The 15,154-nt window shown below is 39.4% G+C and overlaps 1 protein-coding gene across 4 annotated transcripts in view; it reads right to left on the reverse strand.

The window, feature by feature from the left end:
• Positions 1 to 479: 479 nt before the first annotated feature.
• The window catches only part of SLC22A15 (solute carrier family 22 member 15), an 88,596-nt gene continuing 73,921 nt past the window's right edge, over positions 480 to 15,154 (reverse strand). For 2 of the 4 annotated variants that reach the window (XM_032249632.1, XM_032249633.1), the window contains 4 exons: positions 8,267 to 8,387; positions 6,342 to 6,414; positions 3,800 to 3,988; positions 480 to 3,488 (listed from right to left, as the gene is read on the reverse strand). In XM_032249632.1, the coding sequence (XP_032105523.1) occupies positions 3,399 to 3,488; positions 3,800 to 3,988; positions 6,342 to 6,414; positions 8,267 to 8,387 (473 nt within the window). In that variant the 3' untranslated portion in view covers positions 480 to 3,398. Of the gene's footprint in view, positions 3,489 to 3,799; positions 3,989 to 6,337; positions 6,415 to 8,266; positions 8,388 to 15,154 lie in introns of all 4 variants that reach the window. The other 2 variants (XR_004260228.1, XR_004260229.1) reach the window with 2 other exon arrangements.

Raw genomic sequence — 15,154 nt, forward strand, 5'->3', positions numbered from 1 at the left:
CCGTCTCAAAAAAAAAAAAAAAAAAAAGTCTGAAGGCTAAGGTACCAGGAAGGCGAAGAGACACTGTGTGCCAATTTACCATATCTACCATAGTATCTCTTATTTTATTGAGGGAGCATCATTTTACTCCTACTCTAATAGCTTTTATTTTGAATGGGTGTTGAATTTTGTCAAATAATGCTTATTTTTCTATTGAGGTAATCATAAGCTCTTTCTCCTTTTGTGTTCCATATTGATGGATTTTCCACAATGCATTGTCTTTGCATTTTCCTCATTTTAAAAGTATTTTGATAGTTATCTTTTGTGTCCATGAGTCCACAACTTTGCTACAACTCCTGTCCCACATGTTACTTATCATTACTAGCAGATTCTGCATTTGCCCAACTTGTCAAAGCTACTACGGTAGATTTTGAGACATTTTGGGAGAACAAAGAAAAGGCCTATGTTGTACGATTCTTTATTAAATTCACAAGAAGCCAAAATTTCTGCATTTTATTTAGTTAAAAAATATAATAATTTATAGATACTTTTCCAATTTAAGAACCAACAATAAAGAATTTGTATGGAGAAGTCCTAACACGAGGCTGCTTTTTAATTCTGATACAGTAGAGACAATTATTTCAATATGTACTATAAATTTATATTTATATTTACGAATATAAATCACCTACTAAAAGTATCTTCATCAGTTTGCCCACCATAAAAATTCTGTCCAATTTATGGCCACTTAAGCAGTGTCTCAGAAACTCATTTTATTCATTTATTTGCCTCAATTTGTTTATTTGCTCATTTCTAAATACTAAAGAATATCTGCATGGCTTGAAAGCAGCCAAATAACAAATATTGGCTTTAATGGGCTGTGGTTGTAACTCACAAAATCAGAAAACTTCAACATGGTTTTTTTCAAAATATTGTGTGGTGTAAATATTTTGGACAAGCTGCTAATGAGAACTTTCACCCTCAGAACTCTGGGGTTTCTTATATATCTTACATTTATTTTTCTAGCTTCACTTTAGGAGGAAAAAAATTAATTTTGAATATAATAAAAAAACAGAATACATTTTACAAACCATCTGCACAACCAAAATACATCACCTATCAATGAAAAGTTTTCCAATAATTTAATCAGTATAAATATACACACATACACATTCTCTACATCAATAGTCTTCAACAGTTATTATCAAAAGGAGAAAATTTTGATTTTATAAAGGCAGTAGAAATTAAAAACAGTAATTATTAAATGTTGCTCAAGGACTATCTAGAAAGAAAATTTAGTGACACATCTGACATAAGCAACTGATGGCCAGCCTTACCTTATTAAGTAACACGTATTCAAATTGTAGATCTCTCCCTCCTATTTTCTCCTCCACAGCTAGGAAACTCAGGGATAGAACTCACTGAACTCTGTTTAGCCAGAGGCAGTGGAACCCAGTGCCACTAAAGAGATGAACTCCCAATTGGTCTTCAAGTAGAATATACCCATAACACTGGTTTTCTCTCGATGTTGGACATATGAGTGATATATTTTTAAATTTCTAGTTTCCAAATTTTCTGTAATGGGATATATTACTCTTATAATACAAAGAAAGCTCCAACTAATCAAAAATTATGTATATGTTAGTTCACTGCTTTATTTTAAATTCCCAACCACCATTTAAGAAGAACTTTTAAGTAAGTGTCTTTGTAAGTTCTTCCTCTCTTCCTATTCTGATGGTGAGAAAGTATCTATTTTCCAGAGAAACTTAAGCAGAATACAACAATTTGGGAGTTTGGGTCAGATTTGCCTGGAGTTTGCAAAAAGTATACTGGGAGGAGTTCCACAATCTCCCTGATGGCTAGAAACAGTGATATTTACTAGGTCCTTACTGTGTCTAGGGCACAGCAGGGAAAAATGAACAGTAGTGGAAATGGCCTCTGTTTATAAAGAGCTTAATTAATAATCAAGGGCACAAAAGACATAAAAATAACAATCACAAAGGTACATACTGATATAGTGCAAACCAGAAGTCAATGTGCAACAAAACGTATTTGGAGCCAATTGGGGTGATGCTTCCAGCACTTCCAGAAGCAGTCACAGTGACATCTTCTGTCTACCTCTAATCCAATTTCTTGTTCTCCAAGAGGTTAGTAGAAATGGAAATTCTGAAAACACAGAAATTTTCCTCGTTGGGAAAGTGAGCTAAATCAATGCTGCCTAAGAATGTTGACTCTAGGTTCACATTCCTATTCGAGATAGTATTCGAGTTTCATGGGAAAACATTTTCGGGACATGATTTTAGGAAATCAGTTATAATTTTGATTCACTTGAAAGTTGGTAGCACTTAATGAAAAACCAACATTTCCTATGAAATTGCTGAACCTTCCATTCTAATTAAACAGGTGGGGGCTGTCTAATTATATCTAGGACAAGACATTCTTAAATATTGTTCAAATCCCTCCTGGCACAATACTGAGAGCAAAACAAATAAAAATTTATCAAAGATAATTTTATTTTCTCCCTTATTAAAAACTATCTTTTTTTTTCCCTCCAAGTACTCAACATGTCACTGTTTAACTGCCCTCTCCTTAAAGCTTTCTCATTTGTTAGGCATGAGTGTGAAGTACTAGAATCTCAGATGGAAATTTTGCTGGATGTGCATATTAGTGGGAAATGAAGAAATCACACAATATAGTATCCAAGGGAGCTGACAAGCAGCCACAGCCACACTACTGACTCTGAGTAAACTGCTTTGGTACATCTGGATTTTCCTAATAAATCATCTGTGGGACTCAAGGCGTGAGGAGTCCCAGTCAACCAGCAGGCTGGGTACCAAGCTGAGGACTCACATTTCGTCAGCTGAGAAAAAGCTGGAGGGTCTCGGGACACACAGATGACCTCTGGGTGCTTTTCCCTACACACAAAATTAAAATGCTGATGTTAACCTGTACCAGAATGTTCCTGAGGAGCAACTGATAGGGGCTAATGTCCAACATCAGAGTATAAAGATTAAATCTTAAGGATAGCTTATCTTACTCCACCAAAATAGTGAGAAATTTTACATATCTGCCTTTATTTAGATCATGATGAAGGAAAAGCAACATGATGAAACCTCTAGAAACAAATGAGCCTACCACTCTGGAATGTGGGTTTGGGCTGTTCTGCCAGATGTTATGATTCTGAGCAGAACTTAAATTTTAAACAAATTAACAACTATTCTCTCAATGCAGTGATGTTGTCTCTCATGAGATCTCTTCTCCAACTTCTGGGCCTAAAAACACCAGTCCACACCAGGTACCATCTACGTACGTTCAAGCCAAGCCTCTCTTTTTACAACTCTCTTAAGATTCATGAGAACCTGCCTTAGCCAGAGGCATAAAAGATGATCCTTTGCTTCTTAGCGGGAATCTAGGGCTCTTCACTTGATCATCTGAGTCTCTTCATCTGCATCGTAAAATTCTTCCTCTTCCTCACTTTCGCTCCCTAAAGAGCTCTCCTTGTCCACACACTGAAACAGGAAAGAAGACAAGGGCAGTGAAATGATGTCACGACATTTCTGAAATGGAAACTACCATCTAGCTATTGAACTGACAAATGTATTTTTATGACATCTATTCCCCCAAGAAACTAGCTCCTAAAGTGTTCTAGAAAAGCTAATGAATCATCGATCATCTTTATTTCTCTGAAAATCAGCCACTGTTAGATCCTACCTTTGTTTTCCAGCAGTTTTACTCAGTTCTATTTAATTTAACCCAAACTTTCTTTTTTTCAATAACTGCCAACATCCAAGTGGTATAATGATTAAGAAAAATATCACACCTGTGGAGGGTCCAAGGCCTGTAAAGATAACGCTTCTTCTCCCAGCCTGCGATATGAATACACCTGAAGGTCAGAGAATGTCTCTAGCAGCGGACTGTTAAGGGTTTCTGGCAATAACAAACTCAGGAGGCCAGAGGTCAGGCCAGTGGCTCCGAAGACAATGAATGGTAAAGACCATTGCACATATTTCTGCGGAGGTAGGGAGTGGAATGAAAACAAACAAAACCAGAGTGTTAGGTTCCTTAGGATGTAAGGCAAGCAGTCTCATGACTGAGAAACTGTCATGTGTACCACCCATTTCATGACCTCCCACTAGACTTCACTATAAACCACTTCTTTCCACATAAAGAATTATCCTGGGAAATCAGAGAATCATTCCTTGGGCATGCAGAGCTGGGAGTAAATAAAAGGACAGCACTGATTTGTGGATCAGAAGCAGCAATTTCATGCCTGGGGTGGGTACTATGGGAGAAGGTCAGGCTGCCTCTGAGCAGGCAGGCGTATATGGCCAGAGTTGACAAAGGCATCATCTCATAGTTCAGCTTCCATTCCAGGTGAACAAGCAATTTATAACAGTGTTCTCCACACATACTTCAGACAGAGGCACTCCAAAAATACTTGCTGATGATGAACTTTAAAGTTCTCAATCCTGGAATTGGCCAAACCATCCCATGTACCTTAACACCATAACTGAGAGGTCCAGGGATTAAAGGCATAAAAATTCTTTTAAAAAACCAGCCCTACCATAGGCATATGGTTTACAAACTTCTTAAATTGAACATGGTAAAGGGCTGGTGATAAAAACAATTGTTTCAAAGACCCAAAACTTATATTCAGGAAAACAGAAACATTTCATCACAAACAGGTTCAAAGAAAACATGAAAAACAGTTGCTTCCAGGGTGCTTCTCTGGGGCTTTTCTGCGTTGATCAACATTCTAGAATTCCTGCTAAGCTTTATGATCTTCTGGTTTGGGCTTCCAAATTCCATGGGTAGGTCCACTACTAATTATAATTTCCCCTCAGACAAATTTTTCCTGATTTTTCAAAGTGAAGAGATAATGGAGAAGGAGGTGGAAAAGGGAGAAGGGGGAGGAGAAGGGAGAGACAGAACAGAGCAGAAGAGGGGATGAGGAGGAAGAGGGAGGAGGAGAATCTCTCATCTCTAGGCATCTACATGCAAATGTATGTCCAGCACTGTGGGCCTGTTGCTGAAACGAGGGGAACACACACTTTCCCTTCTTCTAAACTTATAGGAAGCAACAGAGACACAGTGCTGGGTATTATAATGTTCTAGGACAGCTATCTGAGGTCAGACATCTTTAACAGTCCTATATTTTGCAGAATAAAACACAGACCTAACATGACTCCTTCATGAGAAGGGTCTTGTGACCTAAAATTAATCATGAGACAATGGAAAGAGATACTCAGAGAAGGGAAATGTACTGCACCTCAGAAAATGAAAAGGTTACAATGGCACTTCAGAGACCTGCCTAAGTAATGAACAGTTGTCGACAGAAGAGGTCCACAAGCCCCACACCAAATCTAGTTGCCTTTCCCCAGTTGGTTGGGGAAAGTCACAAATCAAACTAAGGAAAGATTTGCATAGGGGTCCCCTGGGTTCTTTCTCAGATTCTGAGCATTTTAAGATGAAGGATTTTAGGGCTGTCATTTAATCTGTTTCCTTCACTTTGACTATCAAACTTGGAAAATTTCAAAAAAATATTAACAGATACAATGCGAGGCATATTTCTGCTCTAATGTTGTTTTCCAAGAGGTGTGTTCTTGGGGAAAGGTATTTAACCTCTTTCTGTAGCACTTCTCATATTTAATATGAGGGTAACAACAATGCCTACCTTTTTTGGTCACTATGAGAATTGCAAGTGATGATATCTATAAAGTGCTCAGCACAGAGCCCAGTACACAGCCGAAGTGTCATACATATTTATCAGTTGACTGACTTTTTTGTGGGGACAGGAATGGGGCACACTGGCATTAGCAGACCCTCCAATGAATCCAGATGAACAAAAAATCAGACCTATTGGAGGCAAATGAATCCTCGATAAGAGTTCATCTGCCCTTGGCCAGGCGCGGCGGCTCAAGCCTGTAATCCCAGCACTTTGGGAGGCCGAGGCGGGTGGATCACGAGGTCAAGAGATCAAGACCATCCTGGTCAACATGGTGAAACCCCGTCTCTACTAAAACTACAAAAAATTAGCTGGGCATGGTGGCGCGTGCCTGTAATCCCAGCTACTCAGGAGGCTGAGGCAGGAGAATTGCCTGAACCCAGGAGGCGGAGGTTGCGGTGAGTCGAGATCGCGCCATTGCACTCCAGTCTGGGTAACAGAAGCAAATCTCCGTCTCAAAAAAAAAAAAAAAAAAAAAAAAAAAGAGTTCATCTGCCCTGATGGAGTACTATCTAAAAGGGACATTTGTGGCAGCTGATCTTAAATGACATCTGTTCATCACCTCTTTCTACTCAAAAGCATAAGCATTTTCAAAGCAGAGAATCAAGAAAAACAAAACTAGAAGGTACAAACCAACCAGTGAGGGGATGAAGGGAGCAATAATCCCACCAACTCGGGAGAACATGGAACAAGTTCCAAGCCCAACATTCCTGAAAAGCATAAGTAAAAACACATCAGTAAGTTCTAGCGGGGGAATTAAGACACACTTGCGAGGCAGCAGTGGACCTTGAATAGCATGTCCTGAAGTGGAAGCACAGGATCCTAGAGAGAGTTCTAGAGCTGCCTACTAGACCTTCCTGAGATGCTAAGAATGTTCTATAATTACCCAGTCCAATGTGGAAGCCACTAGACACATGCACTACTGAGTGCTTGAAATGTGGCCGGTGAGGATGAATAACTGAATGTTTATTTATTAATTTAATTTACATTTAAATAGCTACATGAGGCTAGTAACTACCATACTGGACAGTGCATGCAGAGGATGATACAGAAATGAGCATTTGAATATTTTTAAATTAAAAGTTCTTATGGATTTTTATGTCTTAGATCTCCTACAGAGAGCAAGGGTTTTATGATCTGAAAAGGCTGCTCATTTATTTAAACTCAACTAATTAACAAAGTGTTAAGCAAATATATAGAAATTGCCTAAGTGTGTACTGTCAGGAAATCAAGAACACCTTTATGGGGAGTGCAGGCATAAAAAAGGTGGGAAGCAGAGAGGGAGGGAGGGAGAGAGAATGGTAATTAATGGCTTTGGGTAGAGGGATACAACACTCTGTAATCCCAGCTGAAATGTTCATAACACCCACATTTGCTCTCCAAATTGTCCCAGTTTGGACAAAATCATCATCCTAGTTTTACAGCCAGTAACCAGGTAAAATAGGTTATAGGACCAACCAGGAAATTACTAGCCAATTGCAGACACTCTGATCTTTTGCTAGGAAATAATAATTTTAAATTAACAGGCAGAAAGAACCATGAGGCTTCTTGCATGGATAAGGGAAGGAGAAGGATAGTTTGGAATGATCCTCTAAAAGATTGGGCAAGGGCTGGCTGAGGGAATACCTGCCCAGGCCACAGAAGCAGCTCTGCAAAGCCTCAGCTGCACCCCCATCCTTCAAATTTGGGTGTGTTTCTTGCTTTTAGACTTATTTTATGAAGGGAAATTTATTAGGCTGGATATTTATTCTTTTCAATATAAGCAAATCTTATTAAGAACCCAGCTTTAACAATTGCTGTTTAACTCTGATATTCTCTTATTACTACATGAAATTATCTTTCAAAAAAATGTGTGTATTTTGTGTTAAAATGTAGGATCTGAGAGAATAGGAAGCTTGCCCCCTTGTCTGTTATGTCTGATGCAGGATGGGTGACTGAATAAATAAAAGCCACCGCTGGCTGGGCACAGTGGCTCATGCCTGTAATCCTAGCACTTCGGGAGGCTGAGGCAGGGGGATCTCGAGGTCAGGAGTTCCAGACCAGCCTGGCCGACATGGTGAAACCCTGTCTCTACTAAAAATACAAAAAATAGCTGGGTGTGGTGGCAGGTGCCTATAATCCTAGCTACGCAGGAAGCTGAGGCAGGAGAATCGTTTGAACGTGGGAATCGGAGATTGCAGTGAGCCGAGATCAAGCCATTGCACTCCAGTGTGGGCAACAGAGCGAGACTCCATCTCAAAAATTAAATAAATAAATAAATCCACCAAAATAGTAACCGCATCTACGCACTGTTTGGGTGACAGAATATGCCTAGCGTAGAGTACTTCTCTTACAACTTATACTAGGGAATTCGGTCCACCATAAAGTGACACGTTCCTAGCTAAGCAGGCAGAGAGCAGCAGTCTGCAAAGGCAGGTTCTCAGCCTCAACTGCTTGCTGAATTACTGCTGCCCCGCACTAACTCCAGAAGCAGATGAAATGAGTACCACACCTCTGTTGGTGCAAGAATGGATGACAAAGTATAGAATGTGTGAAGAATGCGCGGCTCTATGAGACACATACCTGATGACTGTAGGGTAAAGCTCAGAGGTGTAGATATAAACAATGTTAAAGGCAGCACTGATGGTCAGCTTCCCCAGCAAGGACAAGGAATGGCTGTTCACCACTGCAAACACACCTGTGTCTGAGGAGGGCAAGGAGAGTGACTGTGAGACCCACAGTTAAAACAATTCCTCTAAATGGCACGTTTCACTCTGATGGAGCAGGCAGCATTCATGTAGATCTCAAAGAGCAAAGAGGTAGTGTAACCAAATACACACTCAGAAGGTTTGGTAATCACACAAACACACACAACTATTTTTCAATGTTTTGGCTCTACCCTTGAAAACTTATATACTCGTGTCATTAAGCGTGATAAGTCTTCACCTACTCCTGAATGAGAGTACCCTGAAAACTTACATACTATCATACAAATTATAAATTTCATCTTCCAAGGGTGTAACTTGACTCTCATTTCTTCCCATCTTACTCACATAATCAATGATGTAAAAACAGTGGTGTGTACAACAAGTCCTGATAAATACATGAGATAGTGGTAAGCTCCAGAAAAGCTCTTATCTGCAATTTGCAGTGCCTGGTCCTTCATTGAGAAGGCAAGAAACAATGCCATTCAATTACTACCAGAAGATCAAAGATGCTTTCCCTCCCTCCCTTTCTTCTTTCCTTTTGACAGAGTCTTGCTCTTGTTGCCCAGGCTGGAGTGCTGTGGTGCGATCTTGGTTCACTGCAACCTCCGCCTCCTGGGCTCAAGCGATTCTCCTGCCTCAGCCTCCTGAGTTGCTGGGATTATGGGCACCCGCTACTATGCCCGACTAATTTTTGTAGTTTTAGTAGAGACAGGGTTTCACCATGTTGGCCAGGCTGGTCTCGACCTCCTGACCTCAGGTGATCCACCCGCCTCAGCCTTCCAAAGTGCTAAGAATATAGGTGTGAGCCACTGCACCTGGCCAACGTTCTTTAAAGAACAAGAATCTAAATATAAAACTTCTTTTACTCCTCAATTTCTCACTTGAATTACTAATCAATAGCAATTATAAGTTTCATCTTCCAATAGTAATTATAAGTTTCATTTTTAACATACCATTTTAATGGTATATTTCAGAACTGTACAGAGGCACTTGCATTTTTTTTTATTTTTATTTTTCCCATTTATTTATTTTGTTGCATTTTAGGTTTTGGGGTACATGTGAAGAACATGCAAAATTGTTGCACAGGTACACATGTGGCAGTGTGATTTGCTGCCTTCCTCCCCATCACCTACATCTGGCATTTCTCCCCTTGCTATCTCTCCCCAGCTCCCCACCCCACACCGTCCCTCCCCTATTTCCCCCCAACTGACCCCAGTGTGTAGTGCTCCCCTCCCTGTGTCCATGTGTTCTCATTGTTCAACACCCGCCTATGAGTGAGAACATGCGGTGTTTGATCTTCTGCTCTTCTGTCAGTTTGCTAAGAATGATGGCTTCCAGGTTCATCCATGTCCCTACAAAGGACCCAAACTCATCGTTTTTGATGGCTGCATAATATTCCATGGTGTATATGTGCCACATTTTCCCTGTCCAGTCTATCGTCGATGGGCATTTGGGTTGGTTCCAGGTCTTTGCTATTGTAAACAGTGCTGCAATGAACATTCGTGTGCACGTGTCCTTATAGTAGAATGACTTGTAATCCTTTGGATATATACCCAGTAATGGGATTGCTGGGTCAAATGGAATTTCTATTTCTAGGTCCTTGAGGAATCGCCACACTGTCTTCCACAATGGTTGAACTAATTTACACTCCCACCAACAGTGCAAAAGTGTTCCTATTTCTCCACATCCTCTCCAGCATCTGTTGTCTCCAGATTTTTTAATGATCGCCATTCTAACTGGTGTGAGATGGTATCTCAATGTAGTTTTGATTTGCATTTCTCTGATGACCAGTGATGATGAGCATTTTTTCATATGTTTGTTGGCCTCATATATGTCTTCTTTTGTAAAGTATCTGTTCATATCCTTTGCCCACTTTTGAATGGGCTTGTTAGTTTTTTTCTTGTAAATCTGTTTTAGTTCTTTGTAAATTCTGGATATCAGCCCTTTGTCAGATGGGTAAACTGCAAAAATTTTTTCCCATTCTGTTGGTTGCTGATTTGCTCTAATGACTGTTTCTTTTGCCGTGCAGAAGCTGTGGAGTTTGATTATGTCCCATTTGTCTATTTTGGCTTTTGTTGTCAATGCTTTTGGTGTTTTGGTCATGAAGTCCTTGCCTACACCTATGTCCTGAATGGTTTTGCCTAGATTTTCTTCTAGGGTTTTTATGGTGTTAGGTCTTATGTTTAAGACTTTAATCCATCTGGAGTTAATTTTAGTGTAAGGTGTCAGGAAGGGGTCCAGTTTCTGCTTTCTGCACATGGCTAGCCAGTTTTCCCAACACCATTTATTGAACAGGGAATCCTTTCCCCATTGCTTGTTTTCGTCTGGTTTGTCAAGATCAGATGGTTGTAGATATGTTGTGTTGCCTCCCAGACCTCTGTTCTGTTCCATTGGTCTATATCTCTGTTTTGGTACCAGTACCATGCTGTTTTGATTACTGTAGCCCTGTAGTATAGTTTGAAGTTTGGTAGTGTGATGCCCCCCGCTTTGTTCTTTTTGCTTAGAATTGACTTGGCTATGTGGGCTCTCTTTCAGTTCCATATGAAGTTTAAGGTGATTTTTTTCCAGTTCTGTGAAGAAGGTCATTGGTAGCTTGATGGGGATAGCATTGAACCTGTAAATTACTTTGGGCAGTATGGCCATTTTCACGATATTGATTCTTCCCAACCATGAACATGGAATGTTTCTCCATCTGTTTGTGTCCTCTCTTATTTCGTTGAGCAGTGGCTTGTGGTTCTCCTTGAAGAGGTCCCTTACGTTCCTTGTTAGTTGTATTTCTAGGTATTTTATTCTCTTTGTGGCAATTGTGAATGGAAGTTTGTTCTTGATTTGGCTCTCTTTAAGTCTGTTTTTGGTGTATAGGAATGCATGTGATTTTTGCACATTGATTTTGTATACTGAGACTTTGCTGAAGTTGCTTATCAGTTTCAGGAGATTTGGGGCTGAGACGATGGGGTCTTCTACATATACAATCATGTCGTCTGCAAATAGAGACAATTTGACTTCCTCCTTTCCTATTTGAATGCCCTTTATTTCTTTTTCTTGCCTGATTGCTCTGGCTAGAACTTCCAGTACTATACTGAATAGGAGTGGTGAGAGAGGGCATCCTTGTCTGGTGCCACATTTCAAGGGGAATGCTTCCAGTTTTTGCCCATTCAGTATGATATTGACTGTTGGTTTGTCATAAATAGCTTTTATTATTTTGAGATACGTTCCATCGATACCTAGCTTATTGAGGGTTTTTAGCATAAAGGGCTGTTGAATTTTGTCAAAGGCCTTCTCTGCATCAATTGAGATAATCATGTGGTTTTTGTCTTTGGTTCTGTTTATGTGGTGAATTACGTTTATAGACTTGCATATGTTGAACCAGGCTTGCATCCCCGGGATGAAGCCTACTTGATCATGGTGGATAAGCTTTTTGATGTGCTGTTGCAATCGGCTTGTCAGTATTTTATTGAAGATTTTTGCATCTATGTTCATCATGGATATTGGCCTGAAGTTTTCTTTTCTTGTTGAGTCTCTGCCCGGTTTTGGAATCAGGATGATGTTGGTCTCATAAAATGATTTGGGAAGAATTCCCTCTTTTTGTATTGTTTGGAATTTTATTATAGTCTTTTTCTAATTTTGTAAAGAATAATAGTGGTATTTTGATGGGGATTGCATTAAATTTGTAGATTGCTTTTGGCAGTAGGGTCATTTTCACAATATTGTTTCTACCCATCATGAGCATGAGATATGTTTCCGTTTGTTTGTGTCATCTATGATGTCTTTTAGCAGTGTTTTGTAGTTTTCCTTGTAGAGGTCTTTTGACTCCTTGGTTAGGTATAGTTCTAAGTATTTTATTTTTCTGGCAGCTATTATAAAGGAGTTAAGTTCTTGATTTGATTCTCTGCTTGGTTGCCACTGGTGTATAGAAGAGCTACTGATTTGTGTACATTAATCTTGTATCCAGAAACTTTGCTGAATTCTTTTATCAGTTCTAGGAGTTTTCTGGAGGAGTCTTCAGGGTTTTTGAGGTAAACGATCATATCATCAGCAAACAGTAACAGTTTGACTTCCTCTTTACCGATTTGGAAGCCCTTTATTTTTTTCTCTTGTCTTGATTGTTCTGGCTAGGACTTCCAGTACTATGACGAAGAGTGGTGAGAGTGGGCATCCTTGTCTTGTTCCAGTTCTCAGAGGGAATGCTTTCAACTTTTCCCCATTCAGTATTGTGTTGGCTATGGGTTTGTCATAGATGGCTTTTATTACATTGAGGTATGACTTTGTATGCCGAGTTATAATCATAAAGCAATGCTGGGCTTTGTCAAATGCTTTTTCTGCATCTATTGAGATGATCATGTGATTTTTTTGTTTTTAATTCTGTTTATGTGGTGTATCACACTGACTTGTGTATGTTAAACCATCCCTGAATCCCTGGTATGAAACCCACTTGATTGTGGTGGGTTATCTTTTTGATATGTTGTTGGATTCAGTTAGCTAGTATTTTGTTTAGTAATGTAGCATCTACGTTCATCAAATATATCAGTCTGTAGTTTTCTGTTTGGTTCCTTCCCTGGTGGTGATATTAGGATGATGCTGGCTTCATCGAATAAATTAGGGAAGGTTTTTTCTTTCTCTATCTTGTGGAATAGTGTGAAAAGGATTGGTACCAATTCTTTGAATGTCTAGTAGAATTCTGCTGTGAATCTCTCTGGTCCTGGACTTTTGTTGGTAATTTTTAAGTTACCATTTTAATCTCACTGCTTCTTATTGGTCTGTTCAGGGTATCTAATTCTTCCTGATTTAAGCTAGGAAGGTTATATTTTTCCAGGAATTTATCCATCTCTTCTAGGTTTTCTAGCTTATGTGTGTAAAGATGTTCATAGTAGTATGTAAAGGTGTTCATAGTAGCCTTGAATGATCTTTTGTATTTCAGTGTTGTCAGTTTTAATATCTCCTGTTTCATTTCTTTTTTTTTTTTTTTCTTTTTCTTTTTTTTGTTTTGAGACGGAGTTTCGCTCTTGTTACCCAGGCTGGAGTGCAATGGCGCAATCTCGGCTCACCGCAACCTCCGCCTCCTGGGTTCAGGCAATTCTCCTGCCTCAGCCTCCCGAGTAGCTGGGACTACAGGCACGTGCCACCACGCCCAGCTAATTTTTGTATTTTTAGTAGAGACGGGGTTTCACCATGTTGACCAGGATGGTCTCGATCTGTTGACCAGGATGGTCTCGATCTGTTGACCTCGTGATCCACCCGCCTCGGCCTCCCAAAGTGCTGGGATTACAGGCTTGAGCCACCGCGCCCGGCCTCCTGTTTCATTTCTTAATAAGGTTATCTGGATTTTCTCTCTTCTTTTCTTCATATTGCTAACGGTCTACCAACTATATTTACCTTTTCAAAGAAACAGCTTTTTGTTTCATTTATCTTTTGTATTTTTGTTTGTTTGTTTCAATTTCATTTAGTTCTGCTCTGATCTTGATTATTTCCTTTCTTCTGCTGGGTTTCGGTTTGGTTTGTTCTTATTTCTCTAGTTCCGTGAGGTGTGACCTTAGAATGTCAGTTGGTGCTCTTTCCGTCTCTTTGATGCAGGCATTTAGGACTATGAACTTTCCTCTGAGCACTGCCTTTGCTGTGTCCCAGAGGTCCTGATAGGTTGTGTCATTACTGTCATTCCGTTCGGAGAATTTTTTAATTTCCATCTTGATTTTGTTTTTGACCCAATGCTCATTCAGGAGCAGGCTATTTAATTTCCATGTATTTGCATGGCTTTGAAGGTTCCTTTTGGAGTTTATTTCCAGTTTTATTCCACTGTGGTCTGAGAGAGTGCTTGATATAATTTCAATTTTCTTAAATTTATTGAGGCTCGTTTTATGGCCTATCATATGGTCTATCTAGGAGAAAGTTCCATGTGCTGTTGAATAGAATACGTATTCTGCAGTTGTTGGATGAAATGTTCTGAATGTATCTGTTAAGTTCATTTGTTCCAAGGTATATTTTAAATCTATTGTTTCTTTGTTGACTTTCTTTCCTGATGACCTGTCTACTGCTTCAGTCGAGTACTGAAGTCCCCCACTATTATTGTGTTTCTGTCTATCTCATTTTACAGGTCTATCAGTAATTGTTTTATCAATTTGGGAGCTTCAGTGTTAGGTGCACATATGTTTAGGATTGTGATATTTTCCTGTCAGACAAGGCCTTTTACCATTACATAAAGTCCTTCTTTGTCTTTTTTAACTGCTGTTAAAAAAAACAAACTTTAAAGTTTGTTTTAAAGTTTGTTTTGTCAGGTATAAGAATAGCTACCCCTGCTCACTTTTGGATGAAATGCCTTTTTCCACCCCTTTACCTTAAGTTTTAAGTGAGTCTCTAATGTGTTAGGTGAGCCTCCTGAAGGTAGCAGATAGTTGCTTGGTGAGTTCTTATCTGTTCACAGTTCTGTATCTTTTAAGTGGAGCATTTAGACCGTTTACATTCAATGTTATGTTAGTATGGACACGAGGTACCCTTGCATTCATTGTGCTATTTGTTGCCTGTGTACTCTGCGTTTTTTGTTTTTCCTTTTACTTGTATTTTGTTGTATAGGTCCTGTGTGATTTATGCTTTAAAGAGTTTCTGTTTTGATATGTTTCCAGGATTTGTTTCAAGATTTAGAGCCCCTTTTAGCAGTTCTTGCAGTGGTGGCTTGGTAGTGGCTAATTCTCTCACCATTTGTTTGTCTGAAAAAGATAATCTTTCCCTTCATATATGATGCTTAATTTCACTGGATACAAAATTCTTGGCT

This window comes from Sapajus apella, unplaced genomic scaffold, assembly GCF_009761245.1.
Source record: "Sapajus apella isolate SASKATOON/1434 unplaced genomic scaffold, GSC_monkey_1.0 scaffold69, whole genome shotgun sequence".
Taxonomy (NCBI): Eukaryota; Metazoa; Chordata; class Mammalia; order Primates; family Cebidae; genus Sapajus; species Sapajus apella.